At 49.6% G+C, this 27222-nt stretch overlaps 1 protein-coding gene across 2 annotated transcripts in view; it reads left to right on the top strand.

Moving 5' to 3' along the window:
* LOC119465227 (uncharacterized) overlaps positions 1-27222 on the top strand; it is a 66208-nt gene that overhangs the window by 19230 nt on the left and 19756 nt on the right. For both annotated transcript variants that reach the window (XM_037726025.2, XM_049656677.1), the window contains exon 3: positions 5114-5220. In XM_037726025.2, coding sequence (XP_037581953.1) covers positions 5114-5220 — 107 coding nt within the window. The remainder of the gene's footprint in view (positions 1-5113; positions 5221-27222) is intronic.

The following is a 27222-nucleotide window of genomic DNA, read 5'->3' as shown; positions in this document are numbered from 1 at the left end:
CGGTAGTTAATACTCCTCCCTGAGGCACGCCGGGGTGCGTGTTATGTTCAGCTGTGGGCCATCTTCTGTTTGTACAAAATATACGACCGAAGAGTTATGTAGTCGCATAACCAACGAAGCATCCGGGCGCCGATTCCAATAGTCTCCAGGGAGTTGATGATGGCGCCATGTGCAACGTTGTCATACGCACTTTTTACGTCGAGAAAGAGCACAACTGATATACGCTAACGGCTTCTCTCCTGTTGAACAAACGTTGTGAGGTCAATGATGCTATCAATTGAGGAATGCTCCCGAAGAAAGCCTGCCATAAAAGTGGGGTAGATATTGTAACACTCGAGATACCATTCTATACGTGAAAGGCGCATCCTTTCCATTACCTTTCCGATGCAGCTTGTCAGACAAATACAGCGATATGGCACAAATTCCAACGTGGATTTTCCCGGCTTTGGAAATGGTACATGTCGACTTAAGTTCCATTGCCGTGAGTTGTTGAAACTGTTGAGAAGCGCTCATTTTGTCACTTGTCCAACGTCTCTCATGGCAGCATATCTGACGCCATCAGGGCCTGGAGCCGAAGGATGATTGTTTGATACCTCATGGAAATACACAGCTCAACTTTTATGTAGACCGTGGGCAAGGAAGACACACACAAGCGCTAAACTCCCAACTAAAGCTATAATCAAAACGTAGTGACATATATATGTATATATATATATATATATATATATATATATATTATATGTGCTTCTGACTTTCCTATATATATATATATATATATATATATATATATATATATATATATATATGTCGCTACGTTTTGATTATAGCTTTAGTTGGGAGTTTAGCGCTTGTGTGTGTCGTTGACAACCAACAGAGGAGTTACTGCATAAATTTTTATTCTTATCATTGTTGCACTGTGATAATCATTCCATATATTCCATATATATATATATATATATAAGGAATGATTATCACAGTGAAAAAATAATAAGAATAAAAACCTTAAGCATTTGGTCACGTGCTCATCTCCACGCAGCCCGGTGCCATTATCAATGCTATGAAACTTGATCCGAGCAGTATGAACCCTAATAAACCATTAGCGTTCGTTATCAACCTTATAGGACTAGATCCGACCAGTGTCGACCATTTTCTTTCCTTATCAACCTTATCGGACGTGATCCGACCCTCATCAGCCCATATACGTCGCTATTAACCTTATCAGATAGCTGATAGATATTATAAGCCCTTATCGCTTTTTAGCATCTTATCCATCTACCTCGAACCATTATCAACCGTGATGAGACCCATATATAACACCTCATCACTCATTATCAACTCTGTCACTGCTTAAGTCAGTGCGTTGCGCAACGTGAAGCGCATGAGCCCTCAGATATCATTTGCCGGTCGGTGAAGGAACACCCCAAGGGCAAGCGCATCCCGCGACCACCGATACCCATGGGGATCAGGCGTTTTTAGCATTACAATTTCTTTAAGACGCAATTTTCCTGATGTCTGCAATGCACCAAGGCGGCTATACATATGGTCCTAGAGATTACTTTTATTCCACCATCACCAAATCTTTCAACAGAGCCTTCATAGAAACTGTTCTCGTTTGACATTTGTTTTGTACCGCCGGTACAACACATTGAAGTGGTTCAGATATATTCACATTAGAGCACTGCACGGGCTCGGGCTTACCCGAAAGCCCGGGCCGGGCCGGGTAGAGCAGCTTTTTTCACGGGCTCGGGCCTGGCTCGGGCACGGCGTGTGCTTTTTGACCTGGGCCCGGGCCGAGCTCGGGTTTTTTGACGCGGGCCTGGGCCTGGCTCGGGCTTTCTGCGAGTTATTCTCGGGCTTCTCAACTCTGAAAAACATGTATTTTTCGGTCTCGGGCCGGGTTCGGGCCGGTTTCGAGCCAGGCTCGTGCCGGGCTCGGGCTTAAGGTAAAGGGGTGCCGGGCCGGGCCGGGCTGGGCGGGTAACGTAGATTATTTCCGGGCCCGGGCCAGGCCCGGGTCTCGCCATAAAAGTTTTGATCGGGCTCGGGCGGGCCGCCCAATGTAAAAACGGGCCCGGGCCGGGCCCGGGCCGCAAAAATCGGCCCGTGCAGTGCTCTTCACATCCTGCAAGGGTGGGTTTTTAGACCAGTAGATAAGAGACTCGGCTTCGGGGTCAAAGCTTCGAAACTCGCGACCACGGTTTTTTTTTTTGAAAATGTATTACGTTTTATACAATCATTTCTTTATAGCCAGTCGTCTTATGTGACAGACGAACGGGTAGGCATAAAAATGCTTGCGCATTTAACAAGTTACAGAGGCACTTACATAGCCTCACGTGAATTCAATTCGAAAGCATTCTGGGCGTACCTGTCTACTATATCGATGCTCATGTCACGTTACCTTGTCACATGGCTCCTTCACTTCGTCATGGGAGCTTGCAACCCGTGTACTTAGATTTAGGTGCACATTAAAAAAACCCTAATCACGAGAAAGAAATTTACAGAATAAAATTGGGTTAGAGTGCATACTGCAGGTATTGCCAAATCCTGACTGGGAGCTTACGACTGTCGTTGAAAAGAAAAGTGTACAATCATTGCATTCTACCGGTGCGTTATAACATATGGGGCAGAAACTTGGAGGTTAATAAAGAAGCTCGAGAACAAGTTAAGGACCGCTCAAAGAGCGATGGAACGAAAAATCTTAGGACTAACGTAAGAGACAGGAAGAGAGCGGTGTGGATCAGAGAACAAACGGGGATAACTGATATTCTAGTTGACATTAAGCCGAAGAAATGGAGCTGGGCAGGCCATGTAATGCGTAGGATGGATAACCGGTGGACCATTAGGGTTACAGAATGGATACCAAGCGAAGGAAAGTGCAGTCGAGGTCGGCAGAAAACCAGGTGGAATGATGAAGTTAAGAAATTTGCAGGCGCAAGTTGGAATACGCTAGCGCAAGACAGGGTTGTAATTGGAGATCGCAGGGAGAGGCCTTCGTCCTGCAGTGGACATAAAATATAGGCTGATGATGATGATGATGATGATGAGCAATAAAAACCCCAGGTGGTCCAACATTCCGGACTCCCCCACTTCGGCGTGCCTCATAATCAGGTCGTGGTTTTGGCACGTAAAACCCCATAATTTTTATGTGAGTTTGCAACTTTTATTCTTAGTTGGTGACGTGACTATTTCACATGATATGTTCACTTGGTCATGTGACCTTGCAACTTTTATTTTTACTTCGTGACGTCACTATGACGTATAACGTGGTCATGTGCTCGAATTGGGCAGAATAAATTTTGGCAGTGGGCCACCCAAATTTTGGGACAGGGTCAAGTGAATTTTGGTACTGGGCCAGGTAGGTTTTCAACGTGAGTTAACTCAGTTATCGAATTGGGTGCAGTCAATCCTGGGGGTGGGCCAAGTCAATATTGTGAGTTGGTCAAGTCGGTGTTGACCATTGGTCAACCTAATTTTCTAATTGAGCAAACTCAATTTGTAGGGTGTTGGCCAGGTCGGTTTTCACTGACATTGAAACGAGGCCTCATCACATGGTCACGTGGGTTTTGGTAGCATTGGATGTTAACACCGCACGCCAGATTTTCCTCATCATGGGCATTAAAACTCCTGCGCATGAGTTTTTATACCTCCATCAGCGTCCTTCATCAGTCCGATGATGAAATAAATAATATTATTGTAATTATTATTATTATTATTATTATTATTATTATTATTATTATTATTATTATTATTATTATTATTATAATGCGAGAGAGAAACAAAGACTAGGAAGTTAATTAGAGGCTACCCCATTTCGTAAAAGAAACGAAAAATGATGAAAGTAATTAATAAGGCGGTCGCGCGCAGTCCGCCCTTTTTATATGCCACAGCAGCGCATTTAAACCTCTCGAATCAAGCATTTAAAAACTGCATTCTGAGAGTGACGGTTCTCTCAAGGTATCTATTGTTTTAAATGCCAAGCATTTCTTGGCGAACATTAGCCACTTTCACAGTATCTATCTACCTATCTATCGGTCTATCTATCTAGCCGCCTAGGTCTTTGTGCTCTCGTGGTCGTTTCGTTAACTTGATATGTACCAAAATTAGCACAGTATGACAAGAGTGTATGATGAACATAAATGATAGGTCTTGACATTAATGTCATGACATGCGCGTCATGTAGGTGATGAAACAGCCGCCTGTCTCGGCGCTCTCACAGTCGTTTCCTCAACTTGGTAGTTACCAAAACAGGCATAGCATGACAAGAATTTATGCCGAACATAAACGATAGGTCATGACATCAATGTCATGACATGCGTGTCATGTAGGTCATGACAATCACCCCGGGAAAAAAAGCTGGACACTAAAAAAACCGCTGAAATGGGTTCAGACGTGGGCACTAAATGAAGGAAGCACTAAAGCATCATGGTAGAAGTCATAGTCATGAGCATGATACAGCAAAAATGAAAATGGCTCAGCGAGAACAGATTACCACTCAAAAAACACTGAAATTGGTTCTTACGTGGGTGCTAAGTGAAGAAACACTAAAGAATTGTGGTAGAATGAGCCATGAGCATGGCTCAGCAAAAATGGAAGGGGTTCGGATGTGGTACTAAGTGAAGGAAAAGACTTAACTTTGATGGTATAAGTCATAGTCATGCGCATGACTATGGCTTTCGCCTTAAGGTCTCTTAGGTGTAGCTAAAGTGACTCCTGAGGACTCATGACATGAATGTGATGACATGCCTGTCATGTAGGTCATCAACAGCCGCCTGCGTCATGGTGGTTTCGTTAACTTGGTAGGCTCCCCGCACACTGCTTGGCATAACATCGATTCCTACAGGGCGTGGGATCTGCCGGTTTTTTGTTCTTAAGAAAATGGTTCGAAAGAAGTTTATTACTGCATTTTAGTTTAATAAACACTTAGTTACTTCTGTCACCAAATTACTGATGTCTGTATCATGATATTTCACGAATCATGAAATCACGAATGCGTTTATTTCCAATCCCTGTGTTTAAATTCTACATAAATTTATATGTCCGCCCGTCCTTCCCACTATTCGTGGTTAATGTTAATGAGACGTTAATGTTGGCTTTATTTTTTTACTTTTTACAGAGGCTCGTTCCAATACCATGGAACTTTCTATTCGACCCCGTATACAATTGGTGATGGAGAGAAGAGACGTGAAACACCAAACAGCGTCACAGTTCGCACAAATCAAAGTATTTTTCTTGTTTCTCTTTTTGGTTCATTACTTTTCATCACAGATCTCTCAAAACCAATGGTAGTGCTCAGGGCGGCTCCGAGATTGAGCGGGATGATGTTATGTTAGCCAACTGTAACGCCCGGCTGGAGACCATGTATAGCTTCAAAGTATTTAATATTGCAGAGGATGGTATTGATGAGCAATATACTAACCACATGAGCTCTTTATTCGACACAGGTGGAAAATAGAATAATGCAAAAAGCCAGTGAACATCATCATCTCAGTAAGCGAATCGTTTCTTTTTCGCTCTCGCTCACTACAGCGTGTCGGTGCTCTCGCTCGACACAGCACCGTCATCGCTTTCCTAAATTTACTTTGGTCTAGATATGGTTTGGGGGAATCTTATATCAAATTGGCAGATTGACCCGAAGTCGAACCAATGTAAGCGACATCAATGATGGCAAAGTTCTTACTGGTAATACAAATATGGCTGGATGTCGTAATGCTCAACTTGGCGTCACAAGTAGGCGGATTGGCGTGATTAGAGTTTTTATAGTTTTAGGCGTTTTTTCTATACAAGTTATATCAACGTTTCATTATTCAATATGAAGTTTGAAATGTTAAGTTTATTTCAGGCAATCAATAAAATATGTACATACATACTCGTATATGTATATATACCACATACACAGTTGCCTAGGGGCCAGGCGAAAAGGCAAAAAAGCCTGACAGGGCGCCTGCCCCGGCCCCGAAAACCCAAATTGGCCCCAAAAAGACACAATGCTCAGTGTTACAATTTAACAGAAGCTATTACAGTGCAGAAAAAACAACAACAATGACCATAACATACAAAAAGCAGCTCAGTACAGTAACGCTTTTGTACGCAAATGAGAATTTTCACATTTAGGTCACAAGAAGGTATACAAGTGAAACCAAAAAATTGACAAAATTAACGCAGCAAATGACAGCGAATGAATTGATTTTAGCGACTTCCAAATGACACAAAGTAAAAAAACAACAGCAAGTATTGTTGACAACATAAAACATGAACAAGGTTTATGCTTGTACTGATTAAATATGAATGTACCTTGCTTTTAGAAACGTGGTATGAGCCGATCTCCTCAGTCAGGGTAGCTATAAAAGGGTATTGGTTTAAAAAATGCGGAATCTGATAGCTCCGTTTCTCAGTCCCGTAATTGGTGTGTGGTTTTTCTTTTCTATAAATCTTATGACGGTAGGTTGTGACACTGGTCTTTCTCAAGATGCCTCTGAAAAAAACCTGAAGGATTTGATTGATTGTAAATAACCATCGTCATTTTTTGTCATGACGTTTGTAATCGTTAGTACTTCATGTTTTTTGAAAAGAGGTGCTGTATGAAACCTGTGTGGTACTCCTTCGATTAGTCGTATAGCTTTCTTTTGCAAGACATGAATTCTATCCGTGTTTGATTTAGTCGTACTCCCCCACACAAGAAGATAGTAGTGGATGAGTGAGTGAACTATTGTGTAATATAGCTTTTTTCTTTAACCTTTGTGGAAGTTGTCGTAATTTACAAATAATACCCGTAGCTTTCGAAATGCTGGAGCAGACGTAATTCGTATGCAGGAACCAGTCTAAGTGCTTTTGAAAAAGCACCCCAAGAAATTTATGCGCTGTGACGCGTTCAATTTTTTACCCTCAAAAGTTATGTTAGCTTCTCTTCTTATAGTCTTATTACGTGGGCGGAATAAAGCATATTTCGTTTTGTTAGTGTTTAGTTCAAGTCTATTAATTTTAGCCAATCAGATAGATGTCTCAACCAAAGATTTGCTTGTCGTTCAAGAAGATTGAGCGTGTTACCAGAGAATACATTGATGTCATCAGCGTATAGAACTATGCCGGAGGTGAGTGGTATGTTAGGAATGTGGTTAACATAAATCAAAAAAAAAGCAAAGGGCCTAGGATTGGCCCTTGTGGAACACCACATGTGATGTTGCCCATATTGAATTTAGTGTAACTAACCCCAGTATATTGCTGACGATTAGTTAAAATAAATTTTGGTTAGTTCTAAAGCCATTCCCCTAATTACGCATTTAGGCTGTTTCAGTGATAAGATATGGTGCTTAACTGAATCAAAAGCCTTCTTGAAGTCGAGAAAGACCTCGCAAGTGAGTAATGCATGTTTAAAACTGGCAAGTATTGTTTTCTTTAATGTCTAGTAAGGCCGTTTCAGTCGATTTATTGTAACCATATTGTTGTTTTATTATCACCTTTTCGTGGAGTAAATGATGAGAAAGTCGTAAGTTCAGAACCTGCTCAAAACATTTAGAGAATATAGGCAATAATGAGATTGCCCTATATTTAATAAAATCATTTTTATTACCGCCCTTACCAATAACCGATACTCTTGCGATCTTTACGTCATCAGGAAAAATACCAGAACTGAGAATTATGTTACATATTTGCGAAAGTGCTTGACTTATAATATGCTTTAATAGGCTGCTTTAATAGGCTGACGCTTTAATTCATCTACGCCGCATGCAGTTATTCTTTAAATTTTGCAATAGTGTGTATACCTGTATTTCATATTCAGTTGTGGGGAACAAAAAACGGATGGTGCAACATTGTCAGTGACCTAACAAGTATAATTGCTATTTCCGTCGACACAGGTCGCAGAAACGCCAGCTTTCAGGAAATGTTCATTAAACATATTGGCAAGCAATGCAGCTGAGCATGTTTCATCTTCTAGCATAAGCTCCGATATAACAGATTTGTCTTCTTTAACCATAAGGTCATTTACCCTTTTCCATACTCCTTTCGAGTCATTGGATACCCTAGCAAACAATATGCATTGAAGGCGCCTCCATGGGACACCGAAGGGGCAACGGAGGCACCAAGACTGGAACCAGTGTTGGTCCGGGGGCTTGGGGCTCCCGAGGCCTCGACGTGCCAAGGGATGTATAAGATCGGCTGATTTTGTATGCGAACACCCCCCCCCCCTCCCTCCCTCCGACACGGTCCTGCCTCGGCGGCCCGAACCTGGCTGAACGCTCGGTTACCCTGGCTACACTGGGTAAAGCTGTCATCCCTGGTACGGGTTGGTACGGGATACCCTGGCTGAAGCTGTGATACCCCTCCCACTGCCTCTTGGGTGCCCAGGAAATCCTGCGCCTCCCGCATTATTTTAATCACAGGTGCTGTGCTGAAGGCTCCGTTTGCCGGATACATGTGCAGCCCTGCATCATTAGCAAAGAATTCAATCCGTAAGTCGCGACGAAGAGCACCCCGCGACTTCTGTAACGTCAATAAGATCCTTGCCGCAAGGCTTAGCGTTTCGCTTGAGTTCCTCAAACCATGTCCTAAGAATACGCGGAGGTGACAAGGCACGACACCGCACATGCGACAACTGTCATAAGTGATAAATTCCAGGCACACTTAGTCATATACTATGTCAAAAGATTAGCGGCAGACTCCACCACGGGCGGAGTCTTGCACAGCTACGGCAGTGGCGCCCAATCGATTTCGCCAGCGAAACAGCGCCGCACGGAGACGCATATTACCACGTGTACTCGTTTATCTTTGCCGGTGACCGTCTTTCACCGCCTAAGAAATGTTTAAAGATATCGCCCAGCACAAGGCGCAACATTCTTTGTCGGAACTTTTCCGATTGTTATCACTGGTTTGTTGTTGACGTTGTCGGGAGCCTTGTGCAATCAGACTGCGTGCGCGAGGAAAATAGGGGTGCAGGTTCCAGAAGTTACACGAGTACCAGCGATTACGCTGGAAGGTTAAATCTGTCATGTAAAAATAGCAGACGTGTTTATTCCGCAAACAATATTTTCGACGTTTGCTGACTGTGCTCGCCACTATCATTGTTCTTCGAGGGCCATATTTCTTTCTGCGCACAACTTCGCTCAATAAAGACCATTACGCATTACGAACATCTCACCGTTTACAGAACCGCTCCTTCAGACGCATCTTTGGACACACCAACGCTTTCAACTCATCAGCGTTACCACAAGCAATTGAACTGTGGAATGGTCTTCCTTATATTTTAGGGGCCAAGCTCCTTATAGCGGCACCCGTTCGTCCCCGTCGTAGTAGGTAGCCACGTCTAGTTTTATGAATTGCTCAATAGATGGCGTTGTGTGTCCGTATATGTATGTATACCCATATATACATATATATGTATACGTATAGTATAACCGGAAGCCGACTTCCGCTTCCGGTTCCACTTCCGGTTCCGGTTCCGGTTCCGGAAGCCAGCTTCCGGCTTCCGGAGAACGCTTCCGGCGTTTTATGCAAAAAGTGGTCGCAGTTTCACCTGAAAGGCGAAGCATCAATTGCGATAGCAAACTTGTAGAGAGCTATACGGAGTAATGATATTAGCTTTATCAGCTGTATAAACTTGGACATGCAGCAGCATCGGCAACACGCAGAACTGTTGTCGACGCCATCGGCGTTTTGCCCGCGTTCGCTCAAAATGCGTGCGGCGTTGGTGACTGTTGCCGGAGCCTGTGATATAAATAGGCACTTGGTGCCGCAGCTAAACGTCGCCTCCCTTCCCTCCCCCTCCCCCACGGCTTCTCGCGCGTCGGAAGAAGGTGCGTTTGCTCTACATATATGGTGATTGTAAAGGAGAAAAGAGACGCCTACTTCTGCAGCCCTTAAGCGAGCACGGCGCGGAACGCGCGTTTGTTCTCCGCCGTGCGTTCACTCCCCATGAAAGACGCGCCCCTCGCGCCCTTTCACTCGCACATACAGCGTTCGGCGCGCGGCGACGATTTCTTCTCCAAATGACGTCATACGGAACCTCACGGCGACGGCGACGGCGACGCCGACGCCGACGGCAGAAATCTGCTTTTGAGTGTCCATATAATTGCTATCGCAATAAAAAAAAATTCCGAAAGTTGTGTCCGGAGCGCGGAATCGAACCAGGGACCCCTAGCTTCCGAACGCGCGGCGCTAACCACTACGCCACGAAGAGCACATAGACACGCACCACGATAGCAATAAATAGCCAACATTAACGAAAGGCCGCGTTTCTGGCGCATTTCTAACGCGTTTGTGCTAGCGCGTTACGGCCCGTGTAAGAAGCTGGTGTAAGACGCTGTGGCCTCTCCGCCTTACCTTCAACGCGTTTCGAACGCGCTGCCCAAGGCGGTGGCAAGTCAAGTTCAAGTCGAGGAGCGTTTATGAATACGGGGGGTATACTCTCTCAGCAGTCATGTGATGGCGTCGGCAAACGCGGTGCACGTTCCGGCATGTGTAAATGGCTGCGTAAGATCCCCTTACTAGAGAGTACTGCACGTTTCTAACGCGTTTGTGCTAGCGTCCCCTTAAGCGGGAGATCCGATGATTCCCTTCGGAGCTTCGCCCACTCATCATCATTCACCTCGTGGATATGCTGTGATTTTTTTCTCGACATTCATGACCCTGTTAAGTTTCGTCATGAAGTTACAGCCTTTTTTTCAAGACCAGTTTCTTTCATTGTTCATCTACTCTTAATTATGTTCACGCTTCTCGCGAACTTCTCTATTTCGTACTGTCATAAGACGTAGCCTTCCATTACTTTTGTATCAATTGAAATTAAAGGCTGTACCCTTACATCGTGTATGTGACCATATATTCCGATAGCCTATATCGCGTTCCGATAGCTATTATGTGTAGCGACGAGCGACTACGTAGACCGGTAATAATGTCGCGGGCTCTCGCGGGAGGGAAAAAGCGCAAACCGATCCCTTAGCGTAGCATATTTAATCTGTCTCGGAACGCTAGCCCGTGCAGGTGCGTGCCAGCGGCTCGTGCCTCGTGCAGACGCGAGCGTCTACAGAATTATCATGCGACGCCGATGCTGCTGCCGCTACAGAGGGCTCCCCTTTAGAGAGGAGGAAAGTTCGTACGAACGATGAAAAGTCCACCTGACGCAGTGAGTGAGTGAGTGAATAAACGTTTATTGGGTCCAGCAAAACGCGATAAAACGCGCACCCGGCTAATCCCACGACGGGACTGACTGGCCTAGCCTGCCAGCCCGATCACGGGCGCGCTGGACAGCCAGGATTTGGTCTTCAAAGAGGGGACTTCGCAAGAGTGCGTCCCACTCTTCCTTGCTGAACTTCGGGCCCAACGACTCGCACTCCCAGAGCATGTGAGCCAAAGTAGCAGCGTCCCACAGGCCGCGCAACAACAATTCGGATAAATATCAGGATATATGCTGTTAAGAGACACCGGATTTGGGTAGGAGTTAGTTTGCAGGAGTCTGAGCGTGACCGCCTGCGGCCTGCTTAGCTTAGAATGAGGCGGCGGGAAGACCATTCTGGCTAAGTAAAAGAATTTTGTGACTTCATTGTGCTTGATTAAAAAAAATTAAATTATGGGGTTTTACGTGCCAAAACCAGTTCTGATTATGAGGCACGCCGTAGTGGGGGACTCCGGAAATTTGGACCACCTGGGGTTCTTTAACGTGCACCTAAATCTAATTGTGCGTGATAGGCGAGTCCCTGATTGTGCGTGATAGGCGAGTCCCTGTGGTCGGGGGGAGAGTCGTCCGATCCGAGGGCAGCGCGGTCGGTAAAGTCACGCGCAGCCTGGTGGGCAGACTCGAGGTTCAGAGGAACCCCCTCGACCACCCCGACGTGGGCAGGGAACCAAAGGATAGAGTGTGTGGAGCTGTCGCCTTGTTTGGCGCATTTCAGAATTTGAACTACCTGCCGGTCTACCCGGCCTTTCTGGAATGCCCTGACGGCCACTTTCGAATCGCTATACACCCTGTCTCTCCGACCGTCTTGCATGGCGAGTGCATTGGCAACCTGCTCGGCCACCTCGGGTTCCGTCGTCCGAACTGAGGCACAGTTGATGACTTTGCCCAAGGTGTCCACGACGGAAACCGCAAAAGCCTTGCTGTCTCGGTACGCGACGGCATCAACGAAGCTTGCTTCAATCTTGTCCTTGCAGATTTGTTTTAATATCGTGGACGCTCTTGCCTTGCGATGGCCTGCGTTGTGCACGGGATGAACGTTGCGGGGCAACGGAGCGACAAGCTTCTCCCCTATTTCTTTAGGGATCTGGGCGTTGCTAGCCAAGTTCTTGGTGGGGGTGAGTCCGATCTCCTCAAGGATCCGCCTGCCGGCCGGCGTGGTGGATAGCCGAGTTAGCTGGGCCCGTTCCTGAGCCTCGGATATCTCCTCCATGGTGTTGTGTATGCCGAGCCGGAGGAGGTCCTCTGTATGCGTTCTGACGGGCAGCCCGAGGGCTTTCTTGACAATTTTTCTAATGAGGGCATTGAGCTTGTCCCGCTCGGCTCTGAGCCAGTTGTGCATGGAACCGTGTAGGTGAAGTGACATAGCACAAAGGCATTGATGAGCCGCAGCAGCTTGTCCTCCTTGAGGCCACGACGTCTGTTCGTCACCCTTCGCACGAGGCGAAAAGCGTTGTCGGTCTTCGCAATGATTTTGCGCAACGCAGTACCGTTGCCGCCACCCGATTCGATGAACATACCCAGAACTCTGATGGTGTCGACCCTGGGTATCGGGTCGCCGCTCCGAGAGAACAGGTGAATGTCACTTTCGGAGACCGGTTTCCAGCCCTTGGGTCTACCCCCTCTTTCTTTTCTGTAAAGCAGAAGCTCGGATTTTGTCGGGGAACACCTGAGTCCGGTGGGTAGCAGGTACTCCTCTGTGACGTCTACAGCCTCTTGCATGGCGCTTTCCACTTGCCCTTCGCTGCCACCAGTGCACCAGATCGTGATGTCGTCGGCGTAGATGGTGTGTTTGATACCTTCAACTTGGGTCAGCTTCCTCGAGAGGCCGACCATGCAGATGTTGAAGAGCGCGGGCGAAATGACCGAGACTTGCGGCGTGCCCCGTGGGCCCAGGAGCACCTCGTCGGAGACAAATTCGCCGATCCGCAGCTTCGCTTTCCTCCCCGTCAGGAACGAACGGACGTAGTAATACAGCCTGGGGCCCAGCTCGAGGTCCGCGATGGAAGCCAGGATGTATTCGTGGAGAACGTTGTCAAACGCTTTCTCGAGGTCGAGTCCGAACAGGACCCTGGTGTCCCTGGTACTGCCGTCGATGATGTGATGTTTGATCATCTTCATGGCATCCTGCGTCGAGAGGCCGGCGCGGAAACCAATCATGTTGTGAGTATAGACGTTGTCTTCGAGATATCTGCTTAGCCTCGACATGCTCCGCCACCTTCCCGACGCAGGACGTGAGAGAGATGGGTCGGAGATTGTCCACGTTCGGAGCCTTGCCGGGTTTGGGGATCAGGACGGTGTTGGCAGTCCTCCGGTTCTCTGGGACACTGCCGTTTCTCCACGTCCCGTTGATCTTCTCGGTGAGGTATCCGATTTAACGGTCGTCAAGGTTCCGCAGCATCTTGTTGGTGATGCCGTCGGGACCCGGGGCAGACTTGCCGTTGAGTGCAAAAATGGCTTGCCTGATTTCCGCCACGGTGAAGTCTTCGTCCAACTCCGTACGGGCCGGGCCGAGGTAGTCGGGAAACCGGACTTCCTCGTCTCCGTGCTTTCCGGGCAGGTACTTCCCCATGAGCTTGGCTACCAGCTCGTCCCCGGAACAGGATCTGGTACCTTCGTGCAGGGCTCTGGCAAGCGTGTGTCTCTGGTTGGATCTGGTGGTGCCCTCGTCGAGGAGATGTTTGAGCATGCCCCACGTCTTGCCGTTGCGCATGTGCCCGTCGATCGAGTCGCAGACCTCGTCCCATTGCTGCTTGCCGAGGGTCCGACAGTGATCTTCGATGGCTTTGTTGAGCTCGGAGATCTTTTTCCTCAATCTTCGGTTTAACCTTTGTCCCTTCCATCGGAGGAGCAGTGCCTGCTTGGCCTCGATAAGGTGGGCTAGCCTGCTGTCCATCTTCTCTACTTCCAGGTCGGTGACGATCTTCTTGGTGGACGACTCCGCGTCACTCTTGATTTTCATGCACCAGTCTTCCAGGTCTTCGGGGACGGCTGCGCTTTCGTTGCCGCGGAGCTTGCGGACATGGTCCCAGTCTGTGATGGTGAACTCTCTAGATTTACTTCGGGCGACGTCGAAGCGGGTCTCGAGCACGTAATGGTCGCTACGAAACTCCATTGCGGTGTTACTCCACTCGGCTCCCGCGATGTTCTTCACGAACGCCAGATCGGGGGTGGTGTCCCGGCTCACCGAGTTGCCGATTCGGGTCGGGAACGCCTTGTCCGTGATGAGCGTGAGGTCCATTTCGTTGGCGTTCTGCCACAGACTCCGGCCCTAGCTCGTGTCGTAGATGTAGCCCCACAATCCGTACGGGGCGTTGAAGTCCCCGACGACTACCAGGGGATGGGTGCCAGCCAGGTCGACGGACTTCTTAAATATCGTCTTGAACTGTTCTCGAGAGTCCCTGGTATTGCTGTAGATGTTGACTATAAACACGCTGTTTCTCCGCTGGTTGCGTTGTCTCGTGTTGAGCAGAACCTCCGCCATGACGTATTCGACCTTGCAACTCGCCAGCTTCAAGTCGTGAGACAAGTGCGTAAGCTTCTTGTCAACTAACGTGCATACTCCCCGACCACCAGGTTGACCGGAGACGGCCTGATAACCGGGAAGGGATGCGGCGGACACTAGGGTTTCCTGTAATGCTATTACCTGTGGTTTGTTAGCTAGCGATCTAAAATATTGCTGGAATGGAGCCCTCTTATTGGAGTATCCCCTGCAGTTCCATTGCCAAATTCTGAACACTTCTTTCGAACTATCCATGAATAGACACGTTTTCCGTACTACCTGCTGTAAGCAAAGCCGCACGTAAAAAGTTTCCCCCAGTCTGATGCGTCGATGTGCTCGTAGCCCCGATTATAGTCGACGACGCGTTCGGATCAACGACCTGCATCGGAGTTGTGGACATAGTACTTGGGATCACCAGACGCTCGAGAGCATCGATTCGATCGCCCAGCGCGCCTAGGCCTCTCTTCGGGTCTCCTAGGGCAACCTGCACCTGTGCTAAGCCTTGATGTAACTGCTGCACGCTCGTAGTGAGCGTGGCCAACATGCCCTTGATCTCATTCGTTTGAGAAACTGATTCTTCCTTACTGGAAACTGCCCTGCGCTTGGAGGCCCCGGCCGAGTCGCTGACGGGAACTGGTACTTCGATGGCGGTCGGGGCCGACGCTTTGACCAAAGCACTCTGACTGATTACCAGTATCTTAATCTCCGTCATTTCGCTAGCCATCTTTCTCACCATTTCTTTTAAGTCTGCGTTTTCCTTCTGAAGGCGCGCTATCTCGGCGTCCCTAGCTTGCTCTGGGAGCGGGTCGCGTGGGCCCCGGGAGGGTCCCGTTTCGCCGCCGCCACTGAACCCTATCGGCGCAGGATAGGGTCGACTGCCTCTTCATCTGCTGGCCGACGCTGGAACCGGACCGGGCCCTTGAGACGGAGCGGCTCCCAGAGCGGCGCCTGGATCTGCCCCTGGACCTGGATCTCTCCCTGGACGGGGACTTGGAACGCCCAGGGGTAACCGACGGAGAGGGGTTCCTGGATCTGGAGCTTCCGCGGGCTCCGGAGCAACCGGCGATATCCGGGAGCTGTCGCTCGCCCTTGGCGAAGGACGGAGACTTGCTTCTATTGACTCGGGATCGCTCCCGGTGCCTGCGTCTGACGACGTACGGCATCTGGTACCTCTGGTTGCACGCCTTGGTGGCGGTGAAGTGTCGGCCACCGCACAGCCTGCACTTGGGGTCGCACTTGCGTTGCTCGTCGGGGTTGGCGACGCCGCATCCTTTACACACGGTTTCATCTGGAGAGGGGCAGACGTCTGCTCGATGCCCGAGGCGGCCACAGGCGTAGCAAACCTCCACTTGCTTTCGATATAAGGTACACTTGACGAGCGTACCGCCGTACGAGACGTAGTTTGGCACCTTGTAGCCGTCGAAGACCACTACCACGGTGCCCGTGCTCTTGATTCGTTTGGCCCCCAAGGCCAGTGGATTCTTCGAGTTAACAATCTTGCGGTCGAGCTCCTCCGGGCCGTCACACGGAGCGATGCCAGGGATGACGCCCTTGCACGTGGAGTGGGGCGCGGCTTCATACGCGTTGACGTCGTGCTGCTGACCGCCAACGGCGATGCACTCGACCCTGACGTATCGGGTCGCGTTCTCTCTGCAGGGGGTACTGACGACCATGATATTTTGTTGAAAATTCGGGCAGATCGTGTCCGAGTCCCGCTTCGCCGGGTCGATGCCGACCACGTTCCATATGGCCTCGGCCACAACTATCGGGCCCACCTTGCTGATGTTCAGACCTCCCATTGGCCTGACGATGATCTTCGCGTCTTCTTTGGGCAGTGGGGGCATCCTCCCACCCCGAATAATCTTGGCTTTCGCCCTGCCACGGTCTCGACCACCCTTGGCGGACAAGTTGTCGTTTGGCTTAGCGCCGGTTGAAATGCCACCAACTCGCTCAACGGGCGCCGATTTGGCTCCGGAGCGCCTGACAGCAACTGTTTGCCATCCGGAATCCTTGGAAAACTCTTCGGGAGTCAGAAGCTCCCCTTCCACTTCAGTTGCCATGATTGCACAGTCTTAGAGTGTCCGCACAGGCTAGAAACGCGGCGGGCGTCGCAGCAGCACCTCGCCGCGCTAGCTCAAACGCGGTTAGCGTTAGCTTCGCAGTGGCGCGGTCCGGGCGAAAAAGGGCGATAACATCGAAAAAAGGCCACCCACTTACAAAAATTGGGTATCGACGTGATCGCCACAACTTTACGTGTCCGTAGGCATCAAAATCGTCGAACTAGGCACAAATTAAATCACCGAAAGCATTTCAGAAGCGGGAGCCGGTCTTCACACGTCCGCACTCCCCGCCGCTCACGAGCGTCTCCCACGTGACGCAGCTCGTCTTGGCGTTGGTCTTGTGTGTCACGGACGGAGGCGGCGTCGACAGATGCAGCCGGATTGCGTCGCACATTGGTGGGGCCGATGGCGCGGGTGCTTCAATGTAGGCGGGTTTGAGACGTTCCAGGGCAATTGTGTCCGACCGGCCGTTGACGTTCACGTCAAAAGTCGTCGAACGACGCTCGAGAACACAATATAGCCCGGAGTAGTGCGGCTGAAAAGGCTTCCGCACGGCACAGTTACGCACGAAAACGTGGGTAGCAGAGGTGAGTGTGGGAGAAACGTACGGAGACCTTGCTTCTTGCGAACGTGTAGGCACGGGGCGCATCTGGCTGAAGAAATCTTGCAGTTCGGCAACGTAGTCGGCAGGTGATGCATAGGTGTTTAGCTGGTGGCGACAAAGAAATCGCATGGAAGGCGTAGGTGAGTGCCGTAGACTAGCTCAGCACTGGAACAACCTAGGTCGCTCTTGAGTGGGGCTCTGATGCCAAGTAAAACGAAAGGCAAATGTAGAACCCACTTTTCCGGTGATTCATGCGACATAAGGGATGCCTTGAGATGCCTGTGAAAACGCTCAACAAGTCTATTGGACTGCGGCTGGTAAGCAGTCGTGCGAAAACGTCTCGTTCCGAGTAGTTTGAGCAGCTTATTGAAGAGTGCTGAGTCAAACTGCCGACCGCGATCGGTGACTATTGTGGATGGGCAGCCGAACCTTGCAATCCATGTAGACACGAAAGCTGCTGCAACAGTGAGCGCTGAGATGTCAGATATAGGCATAGCTTCTAGCCACCGTGTATAGCGGTCGATGCATCTCAGCAGGTAGCAGTAACCTTTCGAAGGTGTGAGAGGGCCGACGAGGTCCAGGTGTACGGTGTCAAAACGAGCATTCCGTGGAAGAAAAGACTTGGCAGGCGGAATGGGATGACGCTGGATCTTAGAGCGTTGACACGACAAACAGCAGCGAACCCAATAGCGAACTTGCGCAGTTTAGCCGAGGCCAAGCGAAACGACTGCAAAGAAGCTTCTGTGTCGCGCATATGCCAGGATGCAACATGTTTTGCACGGTTTCGAATAGGCGTCTGCGAAGGGATGCCGGAATGTTTGGTCTAGGTTTGTCGGTAGAAGTGTCGCAAACGACGGATGTACCATCTGGAGTCAAAACGAATTTCTCCAATTTTAGTTACGTTGACGAATTCCGGAGTGTACGAAGCTCAGTGTCGTCACGCTGTTGACTGGCGAGTAAGTCGACATCGATGATGAAAGGCTCCGACCTCAACGTGGAAACGGTATTGACGCGACTCAGAACGTCGGCTGGAACGTTGTCGGTGCCCTTGATGTGGCGGAATGTTGTTGTAAACTCGGAGATGTAGGAAAGGTGTTGACTCTCGCGGGGTGAGTAACAGGACGCCGAATGATTCATTGCGTGCACAAGGGTCTTGTGGTCTGTCCAGACAGTAAATGCACGGCCGTTCTAGTACATGTCGAAAATGTCTGATATCCAGGTAAACGGCGAGTAATTCGCGGCCGAACACGCTGTAGCAGGACTGCGCAGGCTTCACTTTCTTGGAGAAAAAGGCGAGCGGATGCCATGCATTGTCCATGAATTGCTGCAGAATGGCACCAACGGCGGTGTTTGAAGCGGCCGTCATGATGTCAGTGGACGCGTCTGGCTTTAGGTGTCTGAGCAGCGTGGTGTCGGCGAGGGCGGACTTGACTCTTGTGAAAGCGTCCGTGGCCTCTTCATTCCACCGAAGCAGTTGTTTACGTTCAATCACCAGCAGAGCCTCTTGCGGAGCCATAAGTCGCGTGCAATTGGGGATAAATCGGCGGTAGAAATTGACGAATCCGAGAAATTGGTGAAGCTTGGTGAGTGTGGTTGCTCGGGGAAGGACTTCGATGACGCGAATCTTGGACGGCAGTGGTCGAATGCCGTTAGCATCAACGATATGACCGAGGAACTCGTGTTCGGTTTGACCGAATTCGCTCTTGGCGGCGTTGATGAGAATTTCTTTACTGGCAAGGCGTGAGAACAACACCCGCAAGTGGTGAAGATGTTCTTCCGCGCAAGAACTTGCGACGAGAAGGTCGACAATGTATGCAAAAACGAAAGGCAGGCCTCTGGTGACGGAATCGATGAAACGCTTAAAGGATTGGCCCGCGTTCCCTAAGCCGAAAGGCATGCGGAGAAATTCTAAAAGACCGAAGGGTGTGGTGATGGCGATGTTGGGAATGTCGTCTTCAGCGACCGGTAGTTGATGACAGGCGAGAACGAGATCGACCTTAGAATAGATCGTCGCACCGTGTAATGCTACCGTTAAGTCCTGAATGTTCGGGACATGATAGCGATCAGGAACTGTAACAGTGTTTAGTGCCCGGTAATCACCGCATGGGCGCCAGTCTCCCGTTTCCTTAGGCACCATGTGAAGGGGTGATACCCAATTACTGGAGGAAGGGCGGATGATGCCAAATTCCAGCATGCGTTCGAACTCCGCGCGAGCGATCTTGAGTTTCTCCGGGCACAAACGCCGGGGTCGGAAAAAGACTGGTGGGCCGTAGGTGACGATGTGATGGCACACGTCATGTTGCACCGGTTGCCGTCCAGTCTGGCAGGCGCGTCAAACTGGGAAACGTGTGTAGGAGCGCGGCGAAAGGTTCGTCCAACATGGCAGAAATAGGCGCAATCGGCGATGTGTCTGATGATGAGACACCGCAAACGGATAGCTGGATCACGGATTCGATGAGGTGGCGTCGTTGAACGTCGGGAAGGAGTCCGTAGTTGTGCAAGAAGTCTGCGCCAATGACTGCACGACGGACGTCTGCAACCAGGAAAATCCAGCGGAACGATCGTCGAAGGCCAAGGTTTATCATGACGGAGCGTTAGGAGAAAACTGGAGTCCTGGTGCCGTTGACGGCTTGAAAAAACGACACAGGTGTCGCTTTTCGGTTGGAGTGGTGGGCGGGGAGAATGCTGACGTCAGCTCCAGTGTCGACTAAGAACCGTTGTCCTGTAACGCTGTCCGTCACGTAGAAAAGGCGACTTGTGCGATGGGCCGGACCACTCGTCGCCGTTAGAGGTCGGCCGGCCTGTTTCGCTGCCAAGTGCAGGGACGCTGACAGTGACGAGCGTTGTTTCCAAAACGGCGGTAGTAGTAGCAAACGCTAGACGTTGTAGGTGATGTTTCATTGCGGGTGCCCGTGCGTCTTGATTTGCTGGAACTACGGCTGCGTGGGCGACGAGATGACGTGGGGCGATGTTCTGCTACACAGATGATGCGTTCCAGGCGCTCACACAAGAGTCGAGCGTAGACTGTGCTGCTGTAGAGCAGGAAGTGTTTGCAGGGCGGTTATATTATCACCCGGAGACGATGTGGTGGCTGGGATGGTTGGGGTGGCTACTTCGATGATTTTGTCGGCCAAAGCGGCAAGTCCGGTAAGATACATGGTAGAGGCTGTCGCCAGGACCATCTGAGCATTAGCCTGGAGTCGTTGCACAAACAATTCGCGCAACAGCGCGTCGTCGATGGATCTCGCGTTGTTTACGAGCAGCTGCCTCATTCGGCGAAGAAGTTGACTAGGGCGTCGGTCGCCGAGTTCTTCAGCGAACAGAAGCTGCTGGATCTGAGAACGCTGTGAAGCTGCTGTGCGCTGTAGCAGGGCTGCCTTGAGATCGTCATAGGCGGCGATAGACAATGGGGCGTTCAACAAATCTGCTACTTCGTCAATGGCGGCGGGCGAGAGCGCTGCAACGGCGTAATGAACTTTGAGGCTTGAGAGTGGATACCAGCGACTTGAAATTGCGATTCGGCCTGAAGAAACCACGCCGAGGGATGCTGGTCCCAGTACTGTGGGAGGCGTACGGTGATGGCCGAACAGGAGGGCTCACCGCGTTAATCGGAAGGGTTCTGGCCTTGAGCTCTCGTAGCATTGGTTTGGTCCATGGTCGTCTCCACCACAGGAGCGTATGGCAGTATCACGTCAGAGGTCACCAAACTGTGGCGACGAGGGACCACGTAGAGCGGTAAAGTCGCGGGCTCTCGCGAGAGAGGAAAAACTAACAACCGATCACTTAGCATCACTTAGCGTTGCATTTTTAATCTGTCTCGGAACGCTAGCCCGTGCAGGTGCGTGCCACTCGCTCGTGCCTCGTGCAGACGCGAGCGTCTACGTAATTATCATGCGACGCCGATGCTGTTGCCGCTGCATATGTAACGTCATTTCATTTTATGTACCTTAGCATACGACTTATATACTTGTTGTCTCTTTCAATTCTTTTTAATCCTTCCACTTATGAATATATCTATTGTATAATCCGCCGCCCTCACACGATACTTCCGCTGGAGCCTGTGATGGTTTTTTTAATAAATAAAATAAATAAGTGAATAAATAAATAAATAAATAAACAGTGTTTTGTGATTCATAGGTTTTGCTCCTGTGCTCTTCACCGTCACTACAGCGTGACATCTGGTGGAGCTGCTTCTTCTGTGACGGACACGACCTACAACTCACCCAGGCCGTAACGACAACGTGCACGTCACCACGGACCCGCGAGCTAGCCTCAGACTTCAACAACTGCAGCCTCTGTGCGGACTTCTAAGCGACACCAGGAAGATAATGACCAAGGCAATAGCCGCAATGACAGTCCCCGCGTCATCGGCCATGATCATGCTCCAGCAACCAAGGCTGTTACCAGCGTTCCGTGGATCATCTCAGAGACCTTGTTCGAAACTTATAAAAGAGTAACCGCGTTCCACAACTGGAAATTCATTGACAAACTACCGCATGTATATTTTGCCTTGGAATAAGCCGCCAGCACTTGGTGCGAGAATTGAGAGTCCACCTAAGCAATGTAGAAGCGGTTTCGTAACACCTTCCCTGACAGTTTCAGCAGCGCCGTAGTAAAGAAAAGACCGAAGCTTTCCTAGAAGCCTGCGTGCAGCTTCCAAATGATAACATTGCAGTCTCTACGGAAGACATTATCAATCTCTTTCATCACGCCAACCCTGAAATAACCGAAGAAGAGATGGTCCGTTTTTGCATGCGTGGCGTGAAACAAGAGCTCTTCGCCGGATTATTACGTGACCCGCCAAAGACTGTCGCCGAAATAGTTTCGGAGGCCGCAACGATCGAGAAGATCAGACGTTACAATACAACCGCGTTCGCTGACGATAATCTACGCAGAAATTCAAGCACTATGCTCGAATGACCTACGGGAGGCGTGCGCAAAGAGCTACGAAAGATGCTCCTAGAGTCGCAGCCCCAGGATCCATTTTTTGCTGATACCGTCCGGGAATAAATTCAACAATCACTGGGATTCCCTGAACCACCCCATCGCCAGCCGGCAGTGATGATTTACGCTGCTTTCGCACCCCGGCAGGTTCCGCCTCCGCGCCCACGCCAGAGCTCCTCAGCGCCGCAATTCCGCCGTGAGACGTCGCCACCACCAGCGCGGCAGCCTGTGGGTCCGCGCAACGCCCCAATGAAGACGTATGTTTGGCTTGCCCCCGACCGCTCGGGGGCAAGCCGCTCTGCTATCAATGCGGAGAACACCAAGCCATGCCTACCGATGATGCCCTTACCGCGAGATGAGACTGTGAAGTTTTGCCCGTCAACTCGACATGTCCAGAGCAAGTAAAACGTATTCATAGTGAAATATATAGCACGCACAATAGACAAGGACACTGTGAAGGGGGACACGCATGAGCGGTGACGGTGACAAGAACTTTTATTGGTCTTTAGAAACTGGCCAGCGGGAGCCGAAGGCCCCCTCAGGTCAAGTCGGTGGCTCCGCCCACGATGGCACCGGGAGGCGAAATCCCGTTGCGATGTGAACGCTTTTCAATATTTCTCTATGAATACGTACCAAGTGGCCCAACTATCAGTTCTGCTGCAAGCAGAATGGCCAGGCGACACCCCCGACTACTTGGCAGCAACTGATTGGAGCTCTCGACGACCATACCATTCGCCATCGCCAGACGCTACCGCTAGCCGCAGCACTGGCAGTGCACTGTTCCAACATCTGACTGGTCCGTTTGCCCACATCCGGTTAACTAAAAGCATCAACCGATGGACATGCGGTTGCTGTTTGCCGAAGTGCCGGAGATGCTCCGCCAACAAAGAAGACGCCAAAAAGCGGCATTTCGGCGGCTTACCGACGACACTACGACACCCGAACGAAGGCTCGAAGCAGAGATAATGCCGCTCAGAAGCCCTTGTGACACGACATGACTGGGACAACGCGACGCAGCCGAGATCCGATACCATGACCTAACTGCAATGCAAGAAAAATTACTACCGACGTCAACGTGATCTCGAAAGGCCACGCAGTAGCCGACTACTCTGTTATAAGTGGATCTTTCGTCGCTCAGTTCAAGACAGGACTGCATGGAAAGGCTCTCAAATTTAGACAGCTGGATGAAACTTAATAACGCCGACTGGAATATGCACGGCAAGAATTACCATTCATGACCGAACCTGCCCCGCGAGCTTCGTTATCGAGCAAAAGCGCTCATGAGGCGCCATTCATGGTATGTAATATCAGCGTCAAATGAAACGTGAACAACGGAGCACGTAACCCACTGCTTCACTGTTCACTTTTCATTTGACACCGATAGTACTTCCTGAGCCAACACAGCGCAATCATCGACCTGAAGTCCAAGTCAATAACGCTGGAGAGCACTCTGATCCCCGTATTCTAATGTTCCTCCATTCTACACGGCACCTCGACTCAATGATGATGATGATTTATTGCCATCCCCTATTATTGTCATCCCCGATGATATTGTCCTCCCCTATGATATTCTCATCCCCAAAATTCTGCTTCGAGAATTTCCTGCTGCGACATGCTGCACCGGAAGTGCTCATTGCCGACCAAAAACTACATTTGCAACAGAGATGACTAAAGTCATCCTACAGTAGAGCAGGTTAGTCACCGCAGGACCGCCGCCTACCACCAGCAGACGAGTGGTCTCTCGGAGCGACTGAACAAGACCCTCGCCGACATGTTATCAATGTATGTGGACGTCGAGTGCAGGATGAGGAATGCCGTCCTTCCGTACGTAACGTTCATTTGCAATACCGCACTGCAAGAAACAAGGCAGGGAGATGACGCCGTTCAAGCTGGTTTATGGAAGGAGCCCGACGACGGCGATCAAAGACAAGCTCTCTCATGTCACCAACGAAGACGACGTCGACGTCGCTCGGTGGACAGATAGTCCGCTGCGTATCAAGGATCAGCAAAGGTCAAACATCCAACACTACAACCTTCGAACGCTATGTGGACTACTAGCCCGGCAACCGTGTTTGGATTTGGATCTCAATACGCCGACGTGGACTTAGTGGAAAGCTACTGCCACAGTACTTCGGTCCATACAAGATTCTCCGCCGTATGGAGTGTGAGGTCGTGCGGGACAGCATTACGCAATCACAGCAGCGCGGCCTACAACCTGAAATCAAATCAAATGCAATGAAATTGAACATTGTTTTCGTTCAGTTTTAAGCAACTGGGGCATTCAGAGAAATAAAGGAGTCTACACGACCGCTTGACTAGGTTCTCGAACCAACAAAACAATATTGAAAGTTGCGAGAACATACCACAATAACAACGAAACAAGAAATACTCGTTTTATATTGAGGAGTTCGGTCCAATGAAACACATGATTATACAAAAGTATGAATAATTAAAATTCAGCAAAGCTAAAAACCCAAAAAACGAAAAAAAGGAAGAAATTAGGCATACAATTGTTACGAACTTATACAGCATTGTGTTGCTTGAGACAAAAACACGTCAATTAAGCCGCTCTTCGCGCGCTGACGAACTCTGAAACCAACGAACCCCAGGTGGTACAAATTATTCTGGAGTACCCCACTACGGCCTGCGTCATAATAAGGTCGTGGTCTTGACACGTAAAACACCATAATTTGATAATTAATTCTGGCACCTTAGTTCCGTTTCGCTTGGTTATTTTTCGTTGTTGCATATGCTGTACCTCGCTTTTGTGTTCTGTGTGCGGCTTCGCGACTATGCATTTTAAGAGGAGAGCATTGCCACGTGTGCTTGTTTATCATTTCTAGCGTCCGCCTTTCTCCGGCTAACAAATGTTTAAACTTATCGTTGGTTCTAGCAGTAGTTCATGTTGTCGCAGAGCCTTCTGCAACCAGACTGGGTGCACGACGAGAATAACGGTTTGCATTCTAGAGCCTTATTGAGCAGCAGCGTGTACGCTGGGAGGTTCATCGTGCCATGTAAAAATAGCCGACGCACCGGATCCGCACATCAGAGTTTCGACCGACTTGCTCACCGCTATCACGGTACTTCGAGTGTCGCTTGTCTTTTTGCGCACAAGCTCACCAAATAAAGAGTGACTTTCATGATTCACTGATTTTGCTACTGTGTTGTTCACCGTCACTATAACGTCACAACACAGAGTTTTACAGAGAAAATGTATGTAGCAAGCCGATTCGTCCTTCTGTCGCCTGTACGCCGTAAACTATCATCATCAGCAAGGGCTCGAGCGTCGTCGTCTTCTTCCACAGATGGATCGTTGGCGCCCCTCGGCGCAAGCGCGCTCGTACGACTGCTCCCGCGTTTGTCGTCTTCTTCCACAGCTGGCTCCATTGCCGCACATTCTTCCAGCGTAGAATTTCACTTCTCTTCTGTCGTCGTGATAGGGAGGCCGCGTTTACGGTGGTATGAGCCATTCATTGTCTTACCGTGACGTACAAATTTAATTTTGAAGCAATTTATTTTGAAGAATCGCAAGTGGCAGTGGGACAACGGCGCACTACGGGCATATACCATCAGTGACGTCGTTCTCCGACGCCGCCGAACGTGTGTGTAACCTCATTAAGAAACACAAAGACGTAACCAAATATTTAGAATGACTTTATTGAACAATTCCGATTAGCCCAGTAATAAACACCCAGGCCGCACGCTTCCGCTTCGCTGGTTAATCATCTGTACGGAGTACTAGGACGGTGATTTTTTGAATAGCGTTGTCCTTAGTGCGCATGTTCCGAACGTTATTGGGTTTCTGTAGTTTAAGTGCGCTATGATAACTTACGTCATTTGGCGAGTTTGACACTCGTAATCTTTACGCATGCTAAGAAATAGCGTTGATGAACATGGCGGTAGCCATAGCTCCCTCTTCAACGTGCATTCTCTCACTCTCGTTGATCATGCTCTCACTCTCGTTGATCATGCTCTCACTCTCGTTGATCACCGGAACCTATTGTAATTAGCTTTGGCTTCCTCTGAACTCATCCGAAACGTTAGTTATGAGCGCATAGCGCGTCCATTTTTCGAGATCGTTCGGCAATTCCAGCGTCCGTATGCCTAATGAGACGCCTTCGCATATCTTGGCATGGATACGTCTGGTACGAGGCACCAGATGGCGCACTTGTTTAATGTGACTCTCACGAGTGAAGCCGACGGGAGCGGACGTGTCGAGTTGAGGTGCCATTTCAGCGCAGCAGGAGCAGCGTGCCAAAGAGATAAGTTTTGTTATTTTATATTTCACTTTTTGGTTTTTTAGGAGGGTTAGCTTAGCCAAGCAATCTTCATAAATTATTTTAATGCTTTTTCACTTTCTTGGTCTTCTCGCTTAGATAAAAGTAGGTAAAGAATAACTGTTTTTTTTTTGCCACATCTACGCCTTGTTAGTACGAGATGATGGTTGGTACTAGGGGGAACCCACGCGTGCGTTGTTCTGAGTGCGAGCGTTCCTACGCGCTGGAAGAAACGCGGTTTAAGTCAGCACGCGAAACGAATGGTGCAGATTTTATCTGTAGGATGTGTGTGCTAGGGTCGCGGCTAGACCGCCTAGAGCAAGACAAGGATAGGTTAGCTAAGCGGGTTGGAAAGCTAGAAAAGGACCTTAAAATCGAGCAGAAGCAGAGGAAGGAGGCAGAAGAAAAGCTAGCTAACGCAGAAATCCAGCTGAGCGCCACCATTCTGCAAAGCAATGATGAACGCATCGAGGCGAGCACCGCGAACGGAGCTGGCTCCGATGCGAGTGCAGAGACAGCCGAACCCGCCACGCCGGGAAGCAGTGGCGGAAACGTCAGTGATAGTCACGAAGGGGATACCACTGACGCGGCCGGGGAAGAAAACAAAGCCAAGGGCAAGGATAAGAAAGGAGGGGAGGGCATTGATACTTCGGGGGCAGCTTTCGGCGATGAGG

The sequence above is a fragment of the Dermacentor silvarum genome, chromosome 9 (assembly GCF_013339745.2).
Source record: "Dermacentor silvarum isolate Dsil-2018 chromosome 9, BIME_Dsil_1.4, whole genome shotgun sequence".
Lineage (NCBI taxonomy): Eukaryota > Metazoa > Arthropoda > Arachnida > Ixodida > Ixodidae > Dermacentor > Dermacentor silvarum.
The sequence above is the reverse complement of the archived record's forward strand: the minus strand, read 5'-3'. Positions and strand labels throughout refer to the sequence as shown.